The sequence below is a fragment of the Nicrophorus vespilloides genome, unplaced genomic scaffold, assembly GCF_001412225.1.
Source record: "Nicrophorus vespilloides isolate i.1.1-1 unplaced genomic scaffold, Nicve_v1.0, whole genome shotgun sequence".
NCBI lineage: Eukaryota > Metazoa > Arthropoda > Insecta > Coleoptera > Silphidae > Nicrophorus > Nicrophorus vespilloides.
This window is the reverse complement of record NW_017100083.1, coordinates 444,924-466,146: the sequence shown is the minus strand read 5'-3', so window position 1 is coordinate 466,146 and position 21,223 is coordinate 444,924. Positions and strand designations below refer to the sequence as shown.

At 37.1% G+C, this 21,223-nt stretch overlaps 6 protein-coding genes across 6 annotated transcripts; 2 read left to right on the top strand and 4 right to left on the bottom strand.

Moving 5' to 3' along the window:
- The first annotated feature begins 24 nt into the window (after nt 1–24).
- LOC108567029 (nuclear protein localization protein 4 homolog) lies at nt 25–10,328 on the top strand. Its single transcript, XM_017927213.1, has 9 exons — nt 25–188; nt 605–871; nt 932–1,101; nt 1,169–1,569; nt 1,681–2,007; nt 2,068–2,228; nt 9,271–9,689; nt 9,752–9,899; nt 9,962–10,328. Exons 1-8 carry the CDS (start codon nt 168–170, stop codon nt 9,894–9,896), a joined length of 1,911 nt encoding a protein of 636 aa, XP_017782702.1. The 5' UTR covers nt 25–167; the 3' UTR covers nt 9,897–9,899; nt 9,962–10,328.
- Nucleotides 3,427–7,447, bottom strand: LOC108567031 (E3 ubiquitin-protein ligase TRIM37). The gene is made up of 2 exons (XM_017927218.1): nt 6,760–7,447; nt 3,427–6,016 (listed from the first exon to the last, which is right to left on the bottom strand). The coding sequence occupies exon 2, from the start codon at nt 6,006–6,008 to the stop codon at nt 4,422–4,424; it is 1,587 nt and encodes a 528-aa protein (XP_017782707.1). The 5' UTR covers nt 6,009–6,016; nt 6,760–7,447; the 3' UTR covers nt 3,427–4,421.
- A 537-nt stretch (nt 10,329–10,865) lies between the features above and the next one.
- Nucleotides 10,866–12,884, bottom strand: LOC108567033 (myrosinase 1-like). Its single transcript, XM_017927221.1, has 5 exons — nt 12,776–12,884; nt 12,054–12,724; nt 11,560–11,991; nt 11,396–11,502; nt 10,866–11,340 (listed from the first exon to the last, which is right to left on the bottom strand). The coding sequence occupies exons 1-5, from the start codon at nt 12,861–12,863 to the stop codon at nt 11,199–11,201; spliced, it is 1,440 nt and encodes a 479-aa protein (XP_017782710.1). The 5' UTR covers nt 12,864–12,884; the 3' UTR covers nt 10,866–11,198.
- A 542-nt stretch (nt 12,885–13,426) lies between these two features.
- On the bottom strand, nt 13,427–15,364 carry LOC108567032 (myrosinase 1-like). Its single transcript, XM_017927220.1, has 6 exons — nt 15,256–15,364; nt 15,095–15,195; nt 14,369–15,039; nt 13,877–14,308; nt 13,710–13,816; nt 13,427–13,652 (listed from the first exon to the last, which is right to left on the bottom strand). The coding sequence occupies exons 1-6, from the start codon at nt 15,288–15,290 to the stop codon at nt 13,511–13,513; spliced, it is 1,488 nt and encodes a 495-aa protein (XP_017782709.1). The 5' UTR covers nt 15,291–15,364; the 3' UTR covers nt 13,427–13,510.
- Nucleotides 15,365–15,655: 291 nt separating this feature from the next.
- Nucleotides 15,656–17,302, bottom strand: LOC108567034 (chitinase domain-containing protein 1). Its single transcript, XM_017927222.1, has 7 exons — nt 17,259–17,302; nt 17,121–17,198; nt 16,809–17,065; nt 16,571–16,745; nt 16,311–16,514; nt 16,098–16,256; nt 15,656–16,037 (listed from the first exon to the last, which is right to left on the bottom strand). The coding sequence occupies exons 3-7, from the start codon at nt 17,061–17,063 to the stop codon at nt 15,685–15,687; spliced, it is 1,146 nt and encodes a 381-aa protein (XP_017782711.1). The 5' UTR covers nt 17,064–17,065; nt 17,121–17,198; nt 17,259–17,302; the 3' UTR covers nt 15,656–15,684.
- A 315-nt stretch (nt 17,303–17,617) lies between these two features.
- Nucleotides 17,618–21,216, top strand: LOC108567025 (pre-mRNA-processing factor 6). The gene is made up of 9 exons (XM_017927209.1): nt 17,618–17,709; nt 17,774–17,833; nt 17,890–18,823; nt 18,882–19,197; nt 19,249–19,463; nt 19,522–19,698; nt 19,767–20,147; nt 20,204–20,488; nt 20,722–21,216. The coding sequence occupies exons 1-9, from the start codon at nt 17,618–17,620 to the stop codon at nt 21,055–21,057; spliced, it is 2,796 nt and encodes a 931-aa protein (XP_017782698.1). The 3' UTR covers nt 21,058–21,216.
- Nucleotides 21,217–21,223: the final 7 nt, after the last annotated feature.

Sequence of the window (21,223 nt, the reverse complement as noted above, 5' to 3'; positions counted from 1 at the left end):
TTCGTAGCCAACTTCGGTATGGTGGATGACACATAAGGAGAAAGGAGTTGAAAAAATTTGACATTTCAGTGTTGGTGTTGACAATTACTCAACAAATCGGCAAGGAACAAGGAAGATAATAATTAAAAATTAAAGAAAGAAGGAAGAAACGGTGGACGCTGGGAGTCATGTCGAAGGACAAGTTAATTGTAAGTAAAATAATGATAATAAGTTTTAAGGGAATCTATGTAAGAATCAACCTTGATCAAGCAATACCATTGATCTCTGATTGACCATCAATTGCAACTTCTTTAATTTTGTAAACAAACAATTGACCTGTGCAATTGCATAACATTGGCCTAAGCAGTTTGGGCCTCTACAGGCTGTTCGTTCTAAAGCTTTCTAGGTTATGATATCATAGTTATAAATAATCATTATTTTTAAGTGACTCTCAGCACATATGCTAATGTTGAGTTGATTTTTAATAGAGAGGAGGAAAAAATTTAGGAGCATGACAGAGTGCAAGTTTTGAAAATTGTTTTGACATCTGACCGATGTTCACTTGCTGAACAATAGGTGTCACTGATTGTTATTGTTGTTTAAATTAACAATTGTCATGTTTCAGATTATTCGGGTGCAATCATCTGAAGGCACAAAGAGAATAGAGATCCCAGCCTCTGCAGCAACATGTCAATTATTCGAGAAGGTCCACAATGCCTTCGATCTCAGCAGCTTTGCCTTCGCACTGCACAAGGAGAAGAATCAAAAAAGGGAGATTATAAGCAGCAAATCTCGGACGCTCATGTCGAGCGGTCTTCAGCATGGTGATATGATCTATTTGTCATCGCTAGATGGGACAACTATATTTGCAGAACCATCCACATCGAATAATGTAAGAAGTTCATTCTTCAATTGCTTTATTATATTAAAAACTGAACTTTTCGTTTTGTAGAATGTCTCGAACGCTGGGGAACCTGAGGTGATCGCTTCTGGAAGTGGTATGGCCAGTCGAGGTAAAATCAATTCTGTTAGTTTGAACAAAGTGGCTGTTAAAGAGGACGATGTTGACGTTCAGTTGTTAAAAGTAGATGGAAAGATATTTAGGAAAAAGGATGATAAATTGTAAGTAATCACAATTAATGTTTTATATTATATTTGTTGATTGTTGTTTTTTTCTTGTGGGTTTTAGGTGCAGGCACAATAGTAATTCTAGATGCTTCCATTGTTCGGCTCTGGAGCCGTACGATGAGGCGTATCTGCGTGAGCAGAAAATTAATCATTTATCCTTCCACTCTTACTTGCGCAAAATGACTTCGGGGGTGGACAGAGGGAAGTTCCTGGCTCTGGAGGATCTGACCTGTCGCATCCGCAGCGGATGCAAGGATCATCCGCCGTGGCCGAAGGGCATCTGCTCCAAGTGTCAGCCTAATGCTGTGACACTAAATAGACAAGTCTACAGACATGTGGACAACGTTCAATTTGAAAACACGAAGTTGGTGGAGAGATTCTTGAATTACTGGCGTTCCACCGGTCATCAAAGGATCGGCTTTTTATTTGGAAAATACGAAATGCATACTGATGTGCCTTTAGGTAAGAAACCATATTTTACAAATTTAATTTTATCAATTTTAGTTTCTTTAATAGTAATCAAATTATTTCAAATGTAATTGTTAGTTTATTAATAAATTATGTTTGTTTTAGGTATCAGGACGACAGTGGCTGCAATTTATGAGCCACCTCAAGAAAGCACACGCGATTCAGTACAATTATTGCCGGATGACAAGGCAGAACTAGTACAGCTTCTGGCCGAGGCACTCGGATTGAAGATGGTCGGATGGATATTTACAGATTTGATAGCTGAAGACGTGCAGAAAGGCACTGTTAAACACACCCGCCACATTGACACCTATTTCCTATCCGCCCAAGAATGCTACATGGCTGCTTACTACCAGAACATGTATCCCAACCCTTGCAAGCACTCGTCCAATGGCCACTTTGGATCGAAATTTGTCACTGTATGCGTTACAGGTAATGTCTGATGCAATAGCAAAATTCTGAACAGGTTTTTCAAGAATGCTGTTTTTTCAGGCGATAAGACCAATCAGGTGCACATGGAAGGATACCAGGTCTCCAATCAGTGCATGGCTCTGGTCAGGGATAACTGCTTCGTGCCCACGAAAGATGCTCCGGAATTAGGATACATCCGAGAATCATCAGATAAACAATACGTGCCCGATGTCTACTACAAAGTGAGTCAATTTATTTTGTATTTCTTACTCGCATTTCTATAATGTTTACAATTTTTTCAAAAGACGCAATTAGCTTAATTATGTACTTACCTATATACATAATGGTATATTTCTGAACTGAATCCTGACTATTACAAATTAGCAAAAAAAAAACTTATTCAATTAAAACGAACAAATTCGTATTCTTACAAATTGCACCAAGATATCACAATTAACTATTGATAGATTTTAAATTGAATCAAGTACTTACGTAATGAGCTTTGTTTCATATTACTAAGAAGCGATAAGACTTTATGTAAGAAAACGCTGTAAATATGTTCAATATGAAAGAAAATGTTTGAGAACAATGCAACCATTACATTTTTTTTTATTTCGGCTGTACAATAAATGCATCAAAGTTTACGCGCAACCGCAACTTTTGCCTTGAACTGGATTACCGTCATTAAATAGGTGCATTTAATTTCTGGGATTAAGTGAAGTATTCAAGTATTCTTAAGAAATTACGTTATTCCGCAAATTTTCGTTGCTTAAATTTTAACATTTTTTAGTTTAAATTTTCAATTGTGATAGGGTTAAAAATAAATAGATACATTTTTTAATTCCGTCGTTTATTAACATTATAAAGCGTCCTAATTTCTTTTACAACACTAGAAAGTCTCGTAATTACACGAAAATAGATTTCTTTCATTTATATAATTTTTTTTTAATTTCTATATACGTTTTTCGTTTTATTTCATTTTTAATTCACATTTACAAAGAGGTATACAAACATTGATACAATTAAACAGGTACATTTTTCATTATATATTTTTTTCTGTTGTGTTTTGTTTTTTCTTCTTCAATTAATATTATTTTATTATAAAATAGTAACTTGATAGTCAACTCGTAGCGTTTGACCAGAAATATTTAGCGTTATAACAAAGCGATCCCTCGTGATATGGTTAGATTTATTTAGAATAAAAATCTTCATGTTTACGGGAAGTGAATCTGAACAATCGCGCGTCCTTGGGGAAAAAAAAGTTTATATGCGACGATCGTGTTTATTAGTTTCTGCCGAATATGAAAGTTCGGGTATCGTTGTTATAACTTTTGAAAAGTATGCTTTTTTTTTATTTGTTGAAAAAAGAGGAACGAGTTTAAAACATTTTTCCGCTAACATTTAGAAAGTTATTAAAACATTTTGTTTTTCACGCACGAAACGCATGAAACAATGCCATTCTTATTATCTAAGAAAACATAATTCGATTTCTTTATTTTACCCCGTTTTGGTGCGATATTAGCGTCAGTTCGAAAGTAAATCATAGGCCGATTCGTAATTAAGTTTCACCGAGATTATTAATATTATTGTTTAAATCGAAACTGATTGCAATGAAAAAACGTGTTTCCGACTAAATACTAAGTAATAACGACGATACAAAAATATATGTAATAAAAAATATATATCATGTTTTTATATACTGTCAATAAATCTATATATTAAATATTTGTATATATATCAAATTGAATCGCGCACACACATCGCGTGTGACTAATTGTTGAAATGTGAGGTCCCAAAGAATCTTGTTTAAAAATACATCCATTTCACTACGAAGTGTTTATTGTATTGTTTCTTTCCGTAAACGCAACAATGCATAGCAGAGCGTTTGGAAACTAATCGAGATTTAATTCGTAGTCAAGAATATATATATATATATCTTAATAGAATCTTCATATTTTAGACACCGCGAAGAATTGTACACAGAATAAGAAAATATATGTTTGCTTGATAAATTTTCAAATATTGAAATTATTTGTATTTCACAAGCGTTTCCTTTATTTATTGTATTTATATATATTTTTTTTTGTTCAAACCGATTTCGAATACTGATTTTTGAGAAGGTATTACTTTCTGGCCGAAGCTTAACACTTAATCAACATTTAAATACGATTCATTCAAGCGATTTGCTTCATTTTTTTCTCTTAATATTTACAACATTTATTACACGATTATTATTATTACCATTAAGATTATGAATAAATACGCGTCGATGCCAAATATTTTTTAAAAATTCGTTTCGGATAAGTTTCGAGAACTGAACGCGCGCTCTCGTTTTGTTTGTTGATCGATTAAAAAAATATTTGGGTTTCTTTAAATATGCGTTAGAAACTAATTCGTGTTATACTGGCCGTGCGTTGGCATCGATTGCCCCCTTTTTAAAGTTTGCCGCATTTGGCTATGAGGATTGTTTTGGTGGGCTTTCCGTTCGTGTCGCCGTACGTGCTGAGTTTCTCGATCAGCTCGAGGCCCTCAATAACGTGGCCGAAGATGCCGGTGAAGCCGCGCATCTCCTGTAGGATTATGCGAAACTGGGAACCTACCATGCCTAGGTTGTCGTGCCTCTTCTGGGTACGACGCATTCCGACGGTGCCTCTGACTGCTAGGAGTTTGGTATCGTCCGGAAGGAAGAAGGACTCCTCGAAGATGGAACGGCCGCCGCGGCCGTTGTTTAGCTCGTAGTCGCCGGTGATGACGCTCTCGCCTTCCCAACACTGGAAGATGTTGCAGCCCTTGTAGCCGATACCGGATTCTCCTGTAGCTAAGAGTCCGAAGTTCTTGGACATCTTCGGTGCAACGTCGGAGCGGACCTCGATGATCACTCTTCCGGCGGGTGCTCCATTCACTTCGATGTTGAAGTAATAGAGAGGACAGGCGGTGATCGGGTTTCTGGACAATTGAGGCGAGTGCATGATGATCGGTTCGTACTTCGCAGGTACGACTGGGAGGTAGTTTTGTGTCGGTTGGATAGAATGCAGGTAATCGATATTACCGTTGATCTGCTTAGTGATGACGTGACGAGAGTACAGCTGTGACATGCAGTAGTTGGCCAGGAAGAGAATCGGGTTCTGCTGGTTAGTAGCCATCCTGGAATTACCCGAATAGGGTATATCCCCGTTTTGTATGCTGGCCAAAGCTTGCTTCAGGAGTTGGAAGTCGAAGAGCACCGGAGAGTTGCGGATGAGGTCGTCCAGCTGGCACTGGTGGAACATATCCTGGTAACGCATCTGCATACGTTGCTTCTCAACGTTCAAACTGGAGTACAAGCCCTGAACGTCAGCCAGATTATCCACCATGCCTACATTCATGCGGATCTTAGCAAGTAACTCTCTAATTTCGTTAACTTCCAAATGGGCGGAATGGTTAGTCAGATCTGCCTCAACGTGAGTCTTTAACGTGACGCAAGCTTCCAAGATCTTCACCAAGAACTCACGCTGCTGCATCGCCAATCGCGAAATCTCGTTCAGCATCTTATTCATCGACTGCAACTCGGTATGCAGATCGTTCACCAACTGATCCTTGGTTTCGTTCTGCGATTTGACCTGGTGACTGGTATGATCGGAGGTGGCGGCGCAGGCCCGACACACCGGGATGCCGCACGTTTGACACCACAGCGCAAGAGGCATCGCGTGGGTGTGACAGTTTTCCGAAATAAGTTTACTTCCGCAAGCGATTGGTGCCGGAGGCTTCTCCAGCTTAAGCCTCATCTCCGAGAAGTTCTTGGCAAGGCAGAGGACCGGAGTGTAGGTGGGCAACGACTCCGGACCCTTCTCTCCTAAATCTGTGCGCTTCCAGCAGTGAACGCACAACAGTTCCTGGCCCTTATTCAGCCAAGTCCTCATGCACTGCAGGCAAAAGTAATGTTTGCAGGACAACATCTTCGGACTCTGATCGTTGTCGTTGTACCGCAACTTGCAGTATCCGCACAACATGAGCTCCTCGATCTCCGCACCGCCCGACTCCATCCCGACCCCTGCAAAACAAATTCGCGCCGATATAGAAAACAAACAAAGATCGATCAACGGCGCTGTTTTTATTGATATTTTCATCAAAAGTAATAATGGTAATTAATATGGGCGAGCGTAATGGTTATCGGTACATAGTGCTCTTCACACAATCCTATTTTATCTCTTATCAACGCGTTTCCGCATTCTGGCCAACGCAGCTTTATTTTTGGTGGATTGAAATTGATTCTAAATTATGAACAGAGTATTGATTTGCATACGCGTGCGATGACCTTTCAAAGGAAATGCGTCCCTTTGGAGAATTCTCTTGTTTATTTATCTATCGCATCCAGTTTGATGAGCATGCATCGACTGGACTCGGCGAAATTTACGATTTTTATGTAATGTTTGCGTGTGCTCCGACTAATTTCTGGACTGCTCAGAGGCACGATTATGGACCTTATGTATTGAGGTCATTGCGGCCTCTCTCTCACGCTGACGTCTCTACACTATCCAAACATTACAATTAATGTTTATGTTTTTCTTATTTTTTTTTGCGATTGAACCAGAAATACTAGAGATGATAATAGTTAGCAATTAATGCTGGATAGGTATGACGGGTCGAAACATTATTGTTTACATTAACCGTCCGATCCAGAAATATACCAGTGATTGTTAGCAATGAAGGCATGAACATAGGTGTAATGAATGCTCTATCAATGATTTGATTAGTGATGATGCAACAGCGAAGAGAAAAAAATAAAGTTCTTACCGTATTCTTTATGAGATTATCGGTTTTTCTGTTGTTCTTGTTGATGTTGTAACACAGCCTTTTTTTTTAGTAAATCCGAGAAGTTTTCGATTTGGTCGTCTCTCCTATTTGTCAACTTATTTAGTTTAATATAAAACTATACGTTTCGTTAAATCGCGGATCGTCGATTTATATTTGTTTATATACGCTAAGTTTATAACTTTCGAACGCGATTTATAACTTTTCTACGGTATTCATGCTTTGTACTTCTGAACGGTCCTTTATCAAGTAATTAAGTGTGCGTGTTTTCTGTATTATTATTTTTCTTTAATTTAAAAATAATTGTAGAGCGAATTTGAATTGTGTTGTAAACAAATCCTAGTCTATCCTGACATTGTTATATTATTTGTTGTTGTTTGTTTTTACTATTTGTTGTTGCTGATGGTGTGGTGTTTCCTTTATGTTTATTTATTTGTAATACCGTACACGCGTCTCCTCCACTCGGTCGTCGGGGGGTGGCGGATCTCTCGGAATACTATTTTCGTGCAAAATTTTTCTGTTTTTTTTTTGTATGTGTGCGTTATTCTTTTGGGCGGGGGTGGATTTTTAGAATTATTTTTTTTTTGTCGGTGCTTGTCGGTAAAAAACTTAAAAAAATACGGGTGGCCGCTACACGATGTGCCACATCATGTTGACGACTGGACTAAACGCCATTCGCGAGGAGAGCTCTCTGTTTGTATGTGTATGTATGTATGGGAGAGTGTGCCGCGACCTTGGCCGTCAGAGAGGAGGCGCGATTCCGCGAGCCGCGTCCGCCCGCAAAACGAAGAGCGGGAATTTCGAAACGGCAATCAATAAACCGGAACACGGACGAGCTTCGCCGCCGCCGGCAACAAGGAATCTTCTGAAGCAACAGGGTCTGGGGCCGTGTGACCCAGATCCCGGTGTACGCTGGATGCGTGCATGTTTGCTTTACCGGGTCACGCGATTCGATCAGCGCAGAAGCTTTTCAATTTTCATTGTCGTTTTTCAATTTTCCTCGCAAAATTTCCTGAAAGATCCCTGCACTTGACACGAAGGCCACGCACTTGACCTAATTATCAATTTTTTTTTTGTTAATATCACATCCATTGTCCTTTAGATCAACAAGTGCCCTTTCAGTATATATTATATGATTATTACTCTAGATAACTTTAAGAAAATCTTATTTATTTTATACAATTATTACATATTTCCTTAAAGCTGCGTTATTTAGCATTTTTAAGTATCAATTAAACTACTTGTTTGGGAATTATTCTCCTCTTTTAATATTGTTTCAAGTAACATTTAGATCAGCAAGTACATCTGTTATATGGTCATTCGTGTTGTAAATACAATTTACTTAGGAAATAACGCATAAATGTGCGTACAAATCTTGAAAGCAATTCGCGTAGTGCGAAACCTCTTAGATCAACAAGTATAATGTTTCAATTCTTCATTTATTAAGCTAATGACTATTGTATAGCAGCTTAGTAGATATTAATGCTGGTAGCAGGAAGTGCGGTTTGGAACTACAATTGACAGACAGAATTACTTGACCTCATTACGATATCTATTGTTTGCGTCCTATACACTAAAGGGGTGTAACAAACATTCCGTATTATATTCCATTCCCAATGAATTCTTTCTCACAAGTTCTTTGAATATATATTTACAAACATATATATAAAACATCACAATTACAAAAAAAAAATCTCTGCAAAATCTTGTGATTAAAATTTCTTTTAGTTGCTTTATAACATTTCAAAATCGTTCTTACAAATATCTCTTGTACTTTCTCCAATTTAAATGTTGTCATAAATTCAAGCATTTATTGATCACTATTTCAATAAAATTTGCTGAAGAAATTTCTTTACGAATCGCAATCCAAAGTCTTCGATATAACGATGAATCTTTGTGTGCTGACAAGGTTATCGCTCTCAGATGAGAATTAAAGTACAATTGTAAATTCAGAGACCTTCGAGCAGTCCCCAAAAACGTAACCGTGACATTCAGAGAAGACGCGCAGTATTCTTGAATTTAATTTATTTGTCGAATAGATCTTTTTTAGAATACTGTAAGTTACAAAAAATGGGCTTTCGTGAGTATTGATTTTGCGCTTGAATGTAAAATACTATTCACTCCGAGTGTATGTAACACATTGCGTTTGCTTCCATAATCAGGATAATCTCTTAATACGGATTACCTACATCAACTCTGAATTAATGAGGTTTCATTGTATTCTGATTGAAACGTACGCGTTGTAGCAAGGTTACTATTAGATACACGCGTGTCTCTTTGTTTGCACGAACGTACGCACGTTCATACGAACGTACGCTGTTTCGAATAGTAGTTGTTTGATTGTGTAATACATGTTTATTAATATGAAGTTTTTTTAGTGTAGTTATTAATTCAGTTAATTTGATTTTAAAACAATCTACAAAATAATATAGGTTTTGTAATATTTATATAATTTTTAAAAAAATTCAATCTTTTCTTTTTGTTATTTTGTAGGAGAAAGACACATACGGAAATGAAGTGTCAAGGCTGGCGCGTCCACTTCCAGTTGAATATCTTCTTCTGGATGTACCGGCTTCGACTCCTCTGTCACCGATCTACTCCTTCAACCCAGATGATTCTAAGCAGCTATTCCCAGTGGAAAACCGTCTCGTCGATGGTCACATCCAGGACTTTAATGCACTCTCGCAATATCTATCCCAGTTCAATCCCGACGAATTCCTGACTGCCATCAGTGATTTCCATCTGCTGCTGTACATAGCTACCATGGACATGCTTCCATTGCGCGAATACATGGCACCACTTCTGGAGGCTATCAAAACTGGAAACGTGGAGGAGGCGAGGCAATGGGCGAGGTCCGAACAGTGGGCTACCCTGGAACAGCTGATCGCAGCTAGTTCACCACCTAATTCCAGGTACGTTATTCAATATCTAACCAATTGCGGATATTGATGATACTAATTTACTTTTTTTATAGACCTGGTAGCGTTGCCGGGGGAAGCGTGAACGCAGGCACGAATTCCAGTGGGCCTCAATGGACGTGCCCTTACTGCACCTTCTTAAACTCCTCGGATATCTCCAACTGCGAGATGTGTAATCTACCGAGGGGCGTGTCTCATTAGAGCGTAAGTAACCTTTCTTAACCAATGAAAAATATAAGGTTTTAATCAAGACGTTTCTGTTTCAGGACCCGTTTAATTATATTCATTTCCCTTAATATTTTAGATTACTATATATTTTTTAAAAAATGGTTACTTTCCTCCCAGTCTCCTCCGATTCCGAATCGACCGATGAAATTTCCGACGGATGTAACTATTGTATGCTTTTCGCGTACGATGCACTTACTTAAATATAACTGAAATGAAAATAACAAGTGTGTTTTGGACAGGATACAAATCGTGGCAAGGAACCCTGCCATTAGTAGTATGATGATGATGATGATACGAAGAATATAATGAACGCTTTCGGATTATATTTTTTTAAATACGATAATACTAGACAGTAATAGAAATTGATGATGATGATGATAATAATAATAATGAGGGATGAAACCGTTTACTAGATTTATTTTTCTCTTTTAATTGTTACTAAATCAAACAATACGATGCGATGACAGTCCAAGAATTTATTTAAACTTATTATAACATTCTTATTTATATTTTGTTATTTCTTTTTTTTCCTCAACGCTGAATTTTCCGTTCGGTTTCGACGTTTGTTTTGCTGGGAGAACGTTGAACTTTAACAGTTTGTTGTAAATAAATTTTTTGTTGCGTTTAATTGCTCGAGCGAGTCTTATGTTTGAAACTGTTTGATTTTACTATGAAAGTGGAAGTGTATATCAAAATTATAATATTAAATGATGAAAATGAAATTTAACAGAAAGTTTTTAAACAAATTTAAGATACGAGAAAGGAAAAATGCGCAAACAGGATATGTATATGGAATTTATTGTCGTTGTTTGTAAGTTCAATAAATGTATGGTGGATTGATTGAGTATTTTTTTTAATTTATTATTATATTGCACTGCTGTTGGTTTGGTTGCTTAGATTCCTGTGAGCAACTCAATTTGTAGATTATTATTGGTTAACATGTATTCAAAAATTTAAAAAGATACCTTAGCAAATAAAAAAATAATTCAACTTTCAAAACATGAAAATACTGGAATTTTAGCCTACAGTTAAACTGTATCCTCTATTTTCTGTTACTTTTGATATTTTGGCTACTTTCTTATTTTTGCTTATTATATTACTGTTGTTAACTGAAATTATTATTTATAGCTATGATATTTTGGTAAACAATTACATGAATATTTCCATAAGCTTATTACAAAATTTGTTGAACAATGTTGATCTTTATAAAAACAGTACATCTTAATGTTATGGATCCAAAAAAATATTGGATTTCTACATTTTGTGAAGTTATTTTTAATGTAGGAATGTATTTGGAAGCAAATTCTCATCGATTACCTTCGTGACGATAATATTTTGATAAACGAAAGCAGACTTTTTTGGTTTTCTCTCTCTCTTGGGATCTTTAAAGTCAATGTAATACATTCCGAAGCGTAATCTAAAAAGAACATTAGTTAATTTTTAGTTGATATTTTTTTTATAAATAATAGTACGTGTATCCATCAGACCATTCGAAATTATCCATGAAGCTCCATGCCATGTACCCAGTGATATTACATTTATCCACGTGAATCGCTTTCAGAACTTCTTTCAGGTATAGCTAAAGAAAAATGTTTTGAAATTATCAATTATTTACGATATTTTAGGATATAGTTACGTTGTAATATTCGATTCTATCCAAATCTTCAGTCGTTTCTTTCTCCAATCCCGCATATCCATTTTCAGTTATGATAACTTCGATGTTTTCGTACTCGTTTTTCACCCAAACTAGTAACTTTCGCAGACCCCAAGGAACTAGCTTGAAGATTTCCCGAGCCGAATGCTTCCATTCTGACTTCTGGTACCTGGTAGCTTCCATATCGTTGTAATTAGAAGGAACCTGACCAACTGAACCATTTTTCACCATGAACGTGGTGTAATGGTTCAAACCTAAGAAGTCGATAGTTCCTTTGATCTGCGAAATCTCCTCTGCGCTGAAGCGAGGTAAACGACTTCGAGGGAAGTTTTGCTCTTTACTCTTCTTATCGACTTGCGTTCTCATCACTGGTGGATAATCACCTTTGATGATGGGATGAAGAAACCATCCGAACTTGATGAAAATATCAATTAATTCTTAATCATTTCAATTTACTTTAAACCCAAAATACTTACATACATCTGAATCATCCTATTTGCAGCTTCGTGATCTTCTTTGGTATCAGAATCGGCTTCCAACCAGGACGTTTCGACTGTGATTCCTACACGACCCTTTTGCTTAGATCTGAACTCAGAGTTGTAAATGTTGTAGGCTGCAGCGTGCGAAAGGATTACGTTATGTCCACTTGCGTAACTTCCAATACCCATGGATTTGTAATACGGAGCCATAGTACCATCCCCGTAGCCCCATTCGCAAATCGAGTACGGTTCATTGATGGTTATCCAATTTTTCACCCTATCCCCAAACAACTCGTAACAAATTCTCGCGTAATCTCCGAAATAATCGACTATAGCCCTACTCGTCCATCCTCCTAAATTCTCGATGCTTTGCGGCAAGTCCCAATGATACAAAGTTACCATTGGTTCAATATCATTTGCAATTAGTTTATCAATAAGTTCATTATAATAACGGACTCCGTCTTCGTTTATGTTATTTGCAAATCCACTTGGCAACAATCTGGGCCAAGACAACGAAAACCTGTACATGCGGACTTTAAGCTGCTTGAGATTCTTGATATCTTCATCCAGTTTATTGTAAGAATCGCACGATACATCCCCGTTACTTTTATCAGAGATTTTGTGCGGAAACGTGTGCGTCTGATAATCCCAGATGCTCTCCCCTTTTCCTGATAAAAGAATAGTTAATTATTTATACAAATTACAGCTAATTTCCATACCTTTTGCGTTCCATCCTCCTTCAATTTGGTAAGATGCCGTGGCCACACCAAATTTAAAATCTTTTGGAAATTTCAACGAGGTAGCCATCGCAGCTGCAATTCTAAATATAAAAGTATTTTCTATCTTATCTTTTAATTTACTTACAACTGTTGCAATATCACGAGAATCGCAGCCATTTATGCTTATATTTTCAAGGATTAAATTGTAAATCTTACGTAAATTATTTTCATATATTACCAGATAAGACTATTGTTATTGAATACACATTGCAACATTTATTTTTTCCAGACAAAGGATACTTTTTTTCTTGATTTAACTATAAAAAAAACTAGATTTTATAATAAACGTTCAATAGATTTAAAGTCACATTTATTTAAGGAATTGATGGGAGAATGCAGACGACCTTCTACAGTTGAGTTTATTTTGTACAAAGAAGTTGAATTTAAGCTGTAGATATTTTAAAAGACACATATACAGTGGAATAACTGATATATTTGTTTATATTAAATAATAAAAATGCCATATATAATGTTTTAGTATACAAAAGGCTTATTGTAATAAATTCCAAGCACCTTTTGACGCATTAATTGTTTTTATATTTATATGTTTAATTACTTACAATTTATGATTATATAATCAATCTACATTGTTCATTTATTTAAATACACTAAATAATTGAATCTTGGTAAAACCACAATTTAAAGGAGGAAATACATTGAAAATTGTATTAAACATTAATGTAAGAATTCATGAAGATCTAAAGATGTATCGATTTTCTTAGTTACTACGATGTTTTGGTAAACGAAGGCAGACTTCTTCGGAGTTCTCGTCCTGTTCGGATCCTTGAAGTCTACATAATACATCCCAAAACGCATGCTGAAAGAGAGTATTTTATTTTTTGTTTTATTTGCTAATTTCTATGAAATAACATACGTATAACCATCGGTCCATTCGTAATTATCCATGAAACTCCAAGCCGTATACCCAGTAATTTTGCACTTGTCTTCGTGGATGGCTTTCAAAACTTCAGTCAAGTACAACTGAAATATTTCATGGATATTTAAACATTTTATAGTGTATTTAATTATGATTATAATTACGTTGTAATATTCGATGCGTTCAATATCGTTAGTAGTTTCATCTTCCTTTCCGGCATATCCGTTTTCAGTGATTAATACTTCGATGTTCCTGTACTCCTTCTTCACCCAAACCAATAATTTTCGAAGACCCCATGGTACAAGTCTAAAGACTTCGCGAGCCGATTGCTTCCATTCGGGTTTCTGATAAAGGATTGCTCCTACATCGTTGATGTTGGAAGGAACGGGTCCATCTGTTCCACTCTTTGCCATGAAAGTGGTATAATGATTCAACCCTAAGAAGTCGATGGTTCCTTTGATTTCTATAATTTCTTTAATGGTGAATCGTGGAAGACGGCTGCGAGGGAAGTGTTGCTCCCTGCTTTTCTTGTCGACGCGTAGCCTCATCACCGGAGGATAATCTCCTTTGATGATTGGATGCAAAAACCAACCGAACTTGATTCGGTTTCATTAATTATCGTTCAATTTTTTTTTAATATCATTCAGAATACTTACATACATCTGCATCATGTTTTCTGCAGCTGTTCTATCTTCTTTAGAATTTGAATCAGGTTCCCACCAAGACGATTCAACGGTGATGCCAACGCGTCCCCTTTGCTTAAACCTGAATTCGAATGCATAGATGTTATAAGCTTTGGCGTGCGACAGGATTACATGGTGGCCGCAGGCGTAACTTCCTATACCAGTGGAATTGTAATATGGTGCCGTGATGACGTTTCCGTAGCCATATTCGCAGATCGAGTATGGTTCGTTGATCGTGATCCACGTCTTCACACGATCACCAAAAAGCTTGAAACAGATCCTAGCGTAATCGCCGAAATAATCAACAATAGCCCGATTCGTCCATCCACCAAGATTTTCAATACTCTGAGGCACATCCCAATGGTAAAGAGTAACCATGGGCTCAATACCGTTAGCGATCAGCTTATCAATGAGTTCGTTGTAATATCGTACACCATCTTCGCTGATTTCATTGGCGAAGCCACTAGGTAAAAGCCTAGGCCAGGATATAGAAAACCTATAGAAGTCGACTTTCAGAGCTTTCAAATTCCTAATATCCTCATCAATCTTGTTGTAAGAATCGCATGCTATGTCTCCGTTGCTTCCATCTAAAATTCTGTTCGGGAACGTGTGCGTTTGATAATCCCAAATACTTTCCCCTTTACCTAATAAACAATTTAATTATAAACAAACTACAAATTTTCTAATTTTTTAAATTACCTCCGTCTTTCCATCCACCTTCAATTTGATAAGAAGCTGTGGCTACACCAAATTTGAAATTATTAGGGAATTTATAATCGGCTCCCGCAGCGAACGCAATTCTGATAATAGCGAAATGTCTATTCAATAGAGATTAAGATAATAGTTTTTATCATACTTACATAACAGAAATTACTGGTAAAGTAGTTAGCAACATGTTGCTGCTTGGTTTTAAAAATAACAGAAACTTGACTCATCCGCTAATGAATGTGGATATTTACTAAAAACTCTCAACTTATATACCCGTTTTCTGTTATTCCAATATGGTAATTAAAGCACTAAAAATGTATTATAATTAAGTTGTCCTATCGCTTAAAACTAATTGTTTCTAACAAATAATCTAAATAAAAAAAGGTTTAAAAATATGTGATAAAAAATGATATTACTAATCTAATTATTAGTATAATTGCCATTTTTTGTACTAGTTTACTTTTAGACGAAACTATCGAATCAGCATTTTACTGAGATCGTGGTGTTACTTAAACAATAATAAGATAAGAAAAAGAAGTCAGTATTTTTTATTTATTTTTATTTAAGACATCATTTTTTTTTTATAACAAATCATAAAAGTAGTCGAGTCCTTGACCGAGCTCCCAAATGGAGATGCCCGTGCCGAGATCTTGAGCCATTTGTAAACGTTTCTGGATCGAGTAAAGCGATGGATAGAAGACGATATGTTTTCCATTGCTTTCCTTGACTTCGAAGTAATTCTCTGCCGATCGGGAGTCGTACTGCAATCGACCCTTCTGCTTCTTAAGCATGTTGATGTAATCGTGTCCCAGTATTGGTCCACCCCCAGATGGGGTGTATTCGTTGCCATAGAAATTCAGTCCAGTTAGAATTTGTGGGCTTGTCGATACCGATTCCACGCAATTCTTCACCCAGTTTAGAGGAGCGTTAGGACCTTAAACATTAATTGTAATTAATGAAACCATCCCTATCTGAATTTACAGTCAAATAAAACCTGGTCTTCCTACTGTTGAAAAATCATAAGTCATAAGTGAGAAAGCTGTAACAGAATCTTGCAACAATTCGAAATGCTCGTCGGTGAAGTAATACTCTTCGCCGCGTTTGGGAGGAACCACCAAGATGATTTCGTAACCAGCCCCCTTCATATTTTTTCCTAAAACAATCAAATATTACTACTATGTATTTTAAAAGCTTAACAATCTTCAACCAATTAAGTTAATCATGTTCACGACCAAATCGTGCTTAACTCTTCCAGCCAACTGTGACCAAATCTCCAACACGAAACCATCCAATTTGTACTTTTTGCACGCGTAGTTCAAAGTATTCGCCAAGGCTGCAATCTCGGCTTCTCTCGTTAACAACGAGATGAACTCTTGACCAGTCCATCCTTCAAAAAGGACGCGTGGTACCACTAAAAATGTAATTTGTATGTGATAACTAATTCATAATCAACATTTACAATTATACATTTAACTTTTGGATTCACAGCCTTCACTTCTTTCATCCATTTGGCATCAATATCATGGGTACCAGTCAGAATGTACTTTTGCTCTGACTTCCTCTTGATCTGCAACCATACTGGGCTTATGTGTGTGAACTTCTTTGCAAACCATTTTGCTACATCATAACCATGGTTGTTCCACTGCAAAAAGTACACAGCAGAGTAATAGTTTTGTTAAACTATTTAAGAAATTTGAGCTATTACCGGCGTTACATAGCCTAGAACTAGCCCCTTGAAGCGCTTTTCGACGTTTTTGTTATACGCCTGATTATTAGCAACTATTTCGTTGGACGTCGGATTCTCGACGATTAAATTCCTATCGAACACCGAGTAATTCTGGGGCCCAACCCTTACTTTGTGTTTTTCCTCTTTCTCTTTGTTCTTCGGTGATTTAGGAGTCAAAGTGCATTCCACCCCCAATGCGATAACAACTAATACCAGGTAGTTTAAATGTCGCATCTCTAAACGAAAACACCGCCTCAATTAATCCTAACCTTAAATTCATATCAATTCTACCTGTGTTATTTATTTTGACGTTAATTTAAGGTGGCAAGAGTTATGTTGGTAGTTTTCTACAATTTTCTTATTGGAATCCTACATAAAAGTTAAAAATTTCAAATTTGAAAATATTTCACAGTTAATTATCTACTTTACATTTGAGCATTGTTGCATTATTTCATTCTAAATCTTATTGTCTTTAATAAATCTTCTTCTATTCCTTCTAAGTATACATCTTAGCTCTCACTCTCTTCTAATAAACAAAAATATTTTTAAAATTTTATCAAATTTTCAAGTTTCCTTTATGTTTTTTAAGATGTGCGAATGCTGTAAAATTGGAAAAAAAATGCTTTTGGCATAATATAGTGCCATCTATTAACGAAATATGATGAAACTAGAACTCCAAATATTGTCAAAAAAAACAATAATAAACATAACCTACAAACGTATTGTATTGCATTCGGTACTGTACTGTAATTTTAGTGTTTTACATATATCGACATTAATGTTAAACAATGGCAAATCCACCTGCACTCACAAATCGAAATAAAAAGCATTTCCTAGGAGTTCCTGCTCCTTTGGGCTATGTGGCCGGTGTTGGCAGAGGGTAAATTGTTGACAATACATTAAATATAACAACAACAAACTAATTGTTATTTATATTATTGCAGAGCCACTGGTTTCACAACACGTTCTGATATTGGTCCAGCCAGAGATGCAAATGATGTTTCGTAAGTATACAAAGATGAATGATTTCTATATAGTAATACATTCCTTTTTTTTATAGTGATGACAGGCATGCACCACCTGCAGCTAAAAGAACTAAGAAGAAAGATGAGGAAGAGGAGCAGGAAGAAGAAGATTTGAATGATTCCAATTATGATGAGTTCAGTGGATATGGTGGATCTTTGTTCTCCAAAGATCCGTATGATAAAGATGATGCAGAAGCTGATGCTATATATGAGGCAATTGATAAAAGGATGGATGAGAAAAGGAAGGAGTACAGGGAGAAAAGATTGAGGGAGGAATTGGAAAGGTACAGACAGGAAAGACCCAAAATCCAGCAACAGTTTTCAGATCTGAAAAGGGATCTGGTGATGGTCAGCGATGAAGAGTGGAAGAACGTACCAGAAGTTGGAGATGCGCGAAACAGGAAACAAAGAAATCCAAGGGCCGAGAAGTTTACACCGCTTCCCGATAGTGTGCTTTCGAGGAATCTAGGCGGCGAATCATCATCTACACTTGATCCAAGTTCGGGATTAGCAAGCATGGTTCCTGGTGCAACTACTCCAGGCATGTTAACGCCAACTGGAGATATGGATTTGAGGAAAATTGGACAAGCCAGAAATACTTTGATGAACGTCAAGTTATCGCAAGTCTCAGATTCAGTAACAGGACAAACAGTAGTTGATCCAAAAGGCTACTTAACAGATTTACAATCCATGATTCCCACTTACGGCGGTGACATAAACGATATTAAGAAAGCCCGATTATTGTTGAAATCTGTAAGGGAGACGAACCCCAACCATCCACCTGCATGGATTGCCAGTGCTAGATTAGAAGAAGTTACAGGAAAGGTTCAAGCCGCTCGAAATTTGATCATGAAAGGTTGCGAAGATAATCCGCAAAGCGAAGATTTGTGGTTGGAAGCCGCTCGTTTGCAGCCACCGGAAACAGCTAAGGCTGTCATTGCTCAAGCTGCAAGACATATTCCCACTTCTGTAATAATTTCCTTTAATTCTCTGAGAAAAATATTATTAAGTGTTTTAATTTTATTAGGTTCGCATATGGATTAAAGCCGCTGATTTGGAAACGGAAACTAAAGCTAAGAGGAGGGTGTACAGAAAGGCGTTGGAGCACATTCCTAATTCGGTAAGGTTGTGGAAGGCTGCTGTGGAATTGGAGAATCCCGAAGATGCCAGGATCTTGTTATCCCGCGCAGTCGAATGTTGTTCGACTTCTGTGGAATTGTGGTTGGCTTTAGCCAGATTGGAGACATACGAGAATGCGCGCAAAGTGCTCAACAAAGCCAGAGAAAATGTACCAACGGATAAGCAAATTTGGACTACTGCAGCAAAATTAGAGGAAGCTAATGGTAACTAACAAAAAATTGAAATGCAACGCGTATTTATAATGATATTTTAAGGTAATGACCATATGGTTGAGAAAATCATTGAAAGAGCAATAAGTTCTTTGAGCGCAAACGGCGTAGAAATCAATCGTGAACACTGGTTCAAAGAAGCCATCGAGAGTGAGAAAGGTGGACACGTTCACTGCTGCAAAGCTATCATTAAATCTATCATAAGTCATGGAGTGGAGCCAGAGGATCAAAAACATACTTGGATGGAGGACGCTGAACATGTATTTTTTTTTATCTTGTGTTACAATTAGTTTTCTAATATTATTTCTTTTTTATTAGTGTATCAATCAAGGTGCCTTCGAGTGTGCAAGGGCCATCTACACTCACGCTTTGGCTACTTTCCCGGCCAAAAAATCAATTTGGCTCAGAGCTGCTCACTTGGAAAAAACTCACGGAACCAGAGAGAGTTTGGAGACTTTATTGCAGCGCGCTGTTGCGCATTGCCCCAAGAGCGAGGTAATTTTAATTATTATTCTTCATAGTTGAAGCTAAATTAATTTATTATATAATACGGAATTTTTTAGGTGCTTTGGTTAATGGGAGCCAAAAGCAAATGGCTCGCAGGGGACGTACCAGCAGCTCGTGGTATTCTCTCCTTGGCTTTCCAAGCTAATCCAAACAGTGAAGAAATCTGGTTGGCCGCCGTCAAATTGGAGTCCGAAAATCACGAATACGAAAGGGCCAGAAAACTGTTGGCTAAAGCAAGAGGATCGGCTCCAACTCCAAAAGTAATGATGAAGAGCGCAAAATTGGAATGGTCTTTGAACGATCTAAATGCAGCTCTTAATTTGTTGGACGAAGCTTTGAAGGTATTCCCAGACTTTCCCAAACTTTGGATGATGATGGGTCAAATTTACGAGCAGCGCAAAGATCCCAGCAAGGCGTTTGATTCATACAACCAAGGCGTACGTTTTTCAATTAAATTATAGTTATTTTTGTTTATGTAATTTTATATGTTTAGATCAAAAAATGTCCATCATCGATTCCTCTGTGGTTGCTACTTTCAAGGCTGGAAGAGAATCGCAATCTCTTGATTAAATCGCGCAGCGTGTTGGAAAGGGCTAGATTGAAGAATCCCAAGAACGACGTTCTATGGTTAGAGGCCATCCGCGTTGAAATTCGGGCAGGACTCAAGGATGTTGCTATGGCGATGATGGCTAAAGCGCTGCAAGAGTGTCCAACTTCCGGTGTCCTTTGGGCCGAATCCATCTTCATGGAGCCTCGTCCTCAGCGGAAAACAAAATCTGTAAGTAAATTTAAACAAGTGACGTGCGATTTAATAAGTTACTGATGTATGGAAATAGTATGTATCTGGTTATTAGTTATCGTAAAATTATTATTTAAAAATTTAGTATGTTAAGTACGTATGCTGCTTAATTTATTCCATTTATTTTATGGTTATTTATTAGTTAAATATTTATAAATGTTTAACCGATAATAACAAAGTATGAGGTAAATTGTTTAATGTAATTTGTGTAGGTGGATGCGTTGAAGAAATGCGAGCACGATCCGAACGTGCTCTTAGCCGTGAGCAAACTGTTCTGGTCCGAGAGAAAGATCAGCAAATGTCGGGAATGGTTTGCCAGGACGCTCAAGATCGAACCTGACCTAGGAGATGCCTGGTCGCATTGGTACAGATTCGAACAGCTGCACGGAACTCAGGAGCAGAGGGAGGAGGTAAAACGGAGATGTCTGGCTTCAGAACCACATCACGGAGAGCTGTGGTGCTCCGTCAGCAAGAACATCAAGAATTGGTCCAAGAACTTGGAGCAGGTACTAGACCTGGTCGCCAAGGACGTACCTATACCTGTATAATGAAATAAATTTACTTACCCATAAATGTACTGACAAGCATTTTCCCTTCCCGGTTTATATTGATTTTGTATTGTAGATAGTAGTAGATTGCGGTGTATGTAAATATGATAACATCTACCTGGTCTAAGCTTCTTATCAATATATTTTTTTTGAAGCGTTGTCGATC

Bases quoted from the DNA above. Each gene is read 5' to 3' on its own strand.
- LOC108567029 (XM_017927213.1), top strand. From the start codon at position 168: ATGTCGAAGGACAAGTTAATT. The intron at 872-931 runs GTAAGAAGTTCA...TTCGTTTTGTAG, and splicing joins AACCATCCACATCGAATAAT to AATGTCTCGAACGCTGGGGA. The intron at 1,102-1,168 runs GTAAGTAATCAC...TGTGGGTTTTAG, and splicing joins AGGAAAAAGGATGATAAATT to GTGCAGGCACAATAGTAATT.
- LOC108567031 (XM_017927218.1), bottom strand. From the start codon at position 6,008: ATGGAGTCGGGCGGTGCGGAGATCGAGGAGCTCATGTTGTGCGGATAC.
- LOC108567033 (XM_017927221.1), bottom strand. From the start codon at position 12,863: ATGGCTACCTCGTTGAAATTTCCAAAAGATTTTAAATTTGGTGTGGCC. The intron at 11,503-11,559 runs GTAACTATATCC...ATTTTTCTTTAG, and splicing joins ATAGAATCGAATATTACAAC to CTATACCTGAAAGAAGTTCT. The intron at 11,341-11,395 runs GTACTATTATTT...TGTTCTTTTTAG, and splicing joins GAATGGTCTGATGGATACAC to ATTACGCTTCGGAATGTATT.
- LOC108567032 (XM_017927220.1), bottom strand. From the start codon at position 15,290: ATGTTGCTAACTACTTTACCAGTAATTTCTGTTAT. The intron at 15,040-15,094 runs GTAATTTAAAAA...ATTGTTTATTAG, and splicing joins AGGTGGATGGAAAGACGGAG to GTAAAGGGGAAAGTATTTGG. The intron at 14,309-14,368 runs GTAAGTATTCTG...AACCGAATCAAG, and splicing joins AAAACATGATGCAGATGTAT to TTCGGTTGGTTTTTGCATCC.
- LOC108567034 (XM_017927222.1), bottom strand. From the start codon at position 17,063: ATGCGACATTTAAACTACCTGGTATTAGTTGTTATCGCATTGGGGGTG. The intron at 16,257-16,310 runs GTTGAAGATTGT...TGATTGTTTTAG, and splicing joins GAACATGATTAACTTAATTG to GAAAAAATATGAAGGGGGCT. The intron at 16,038-16,097 runs GTTTTATTTGAC...TTAATGTTTAAG, and splicing joins TTCAACAGTAGGAAGACCAG to GTCCTAACGCTCCTCTAAAC.
- LOC108567025 (XM_017927209.1), top strand. From the start codon at position 17,618: ATGGCAAATCCACCTGCACTCACAAATCGAAATAAAAAGCATTTCCTA. The intron at 17,710-17,773 runs GTAAATTGTTGA...ATATTATTGCAG, and splicing joins GTGGCCGGTGTTGGCAGAGG to AGCCACTGGTTTCACAACAC. The intron at 20,489-20,721 runs GTAAGTAAATTT...TAATTTGTGTAG, and splicing joins CTCAGCGGAAAACAAAATCT to GTGGATGCGTTGAAGAAATG.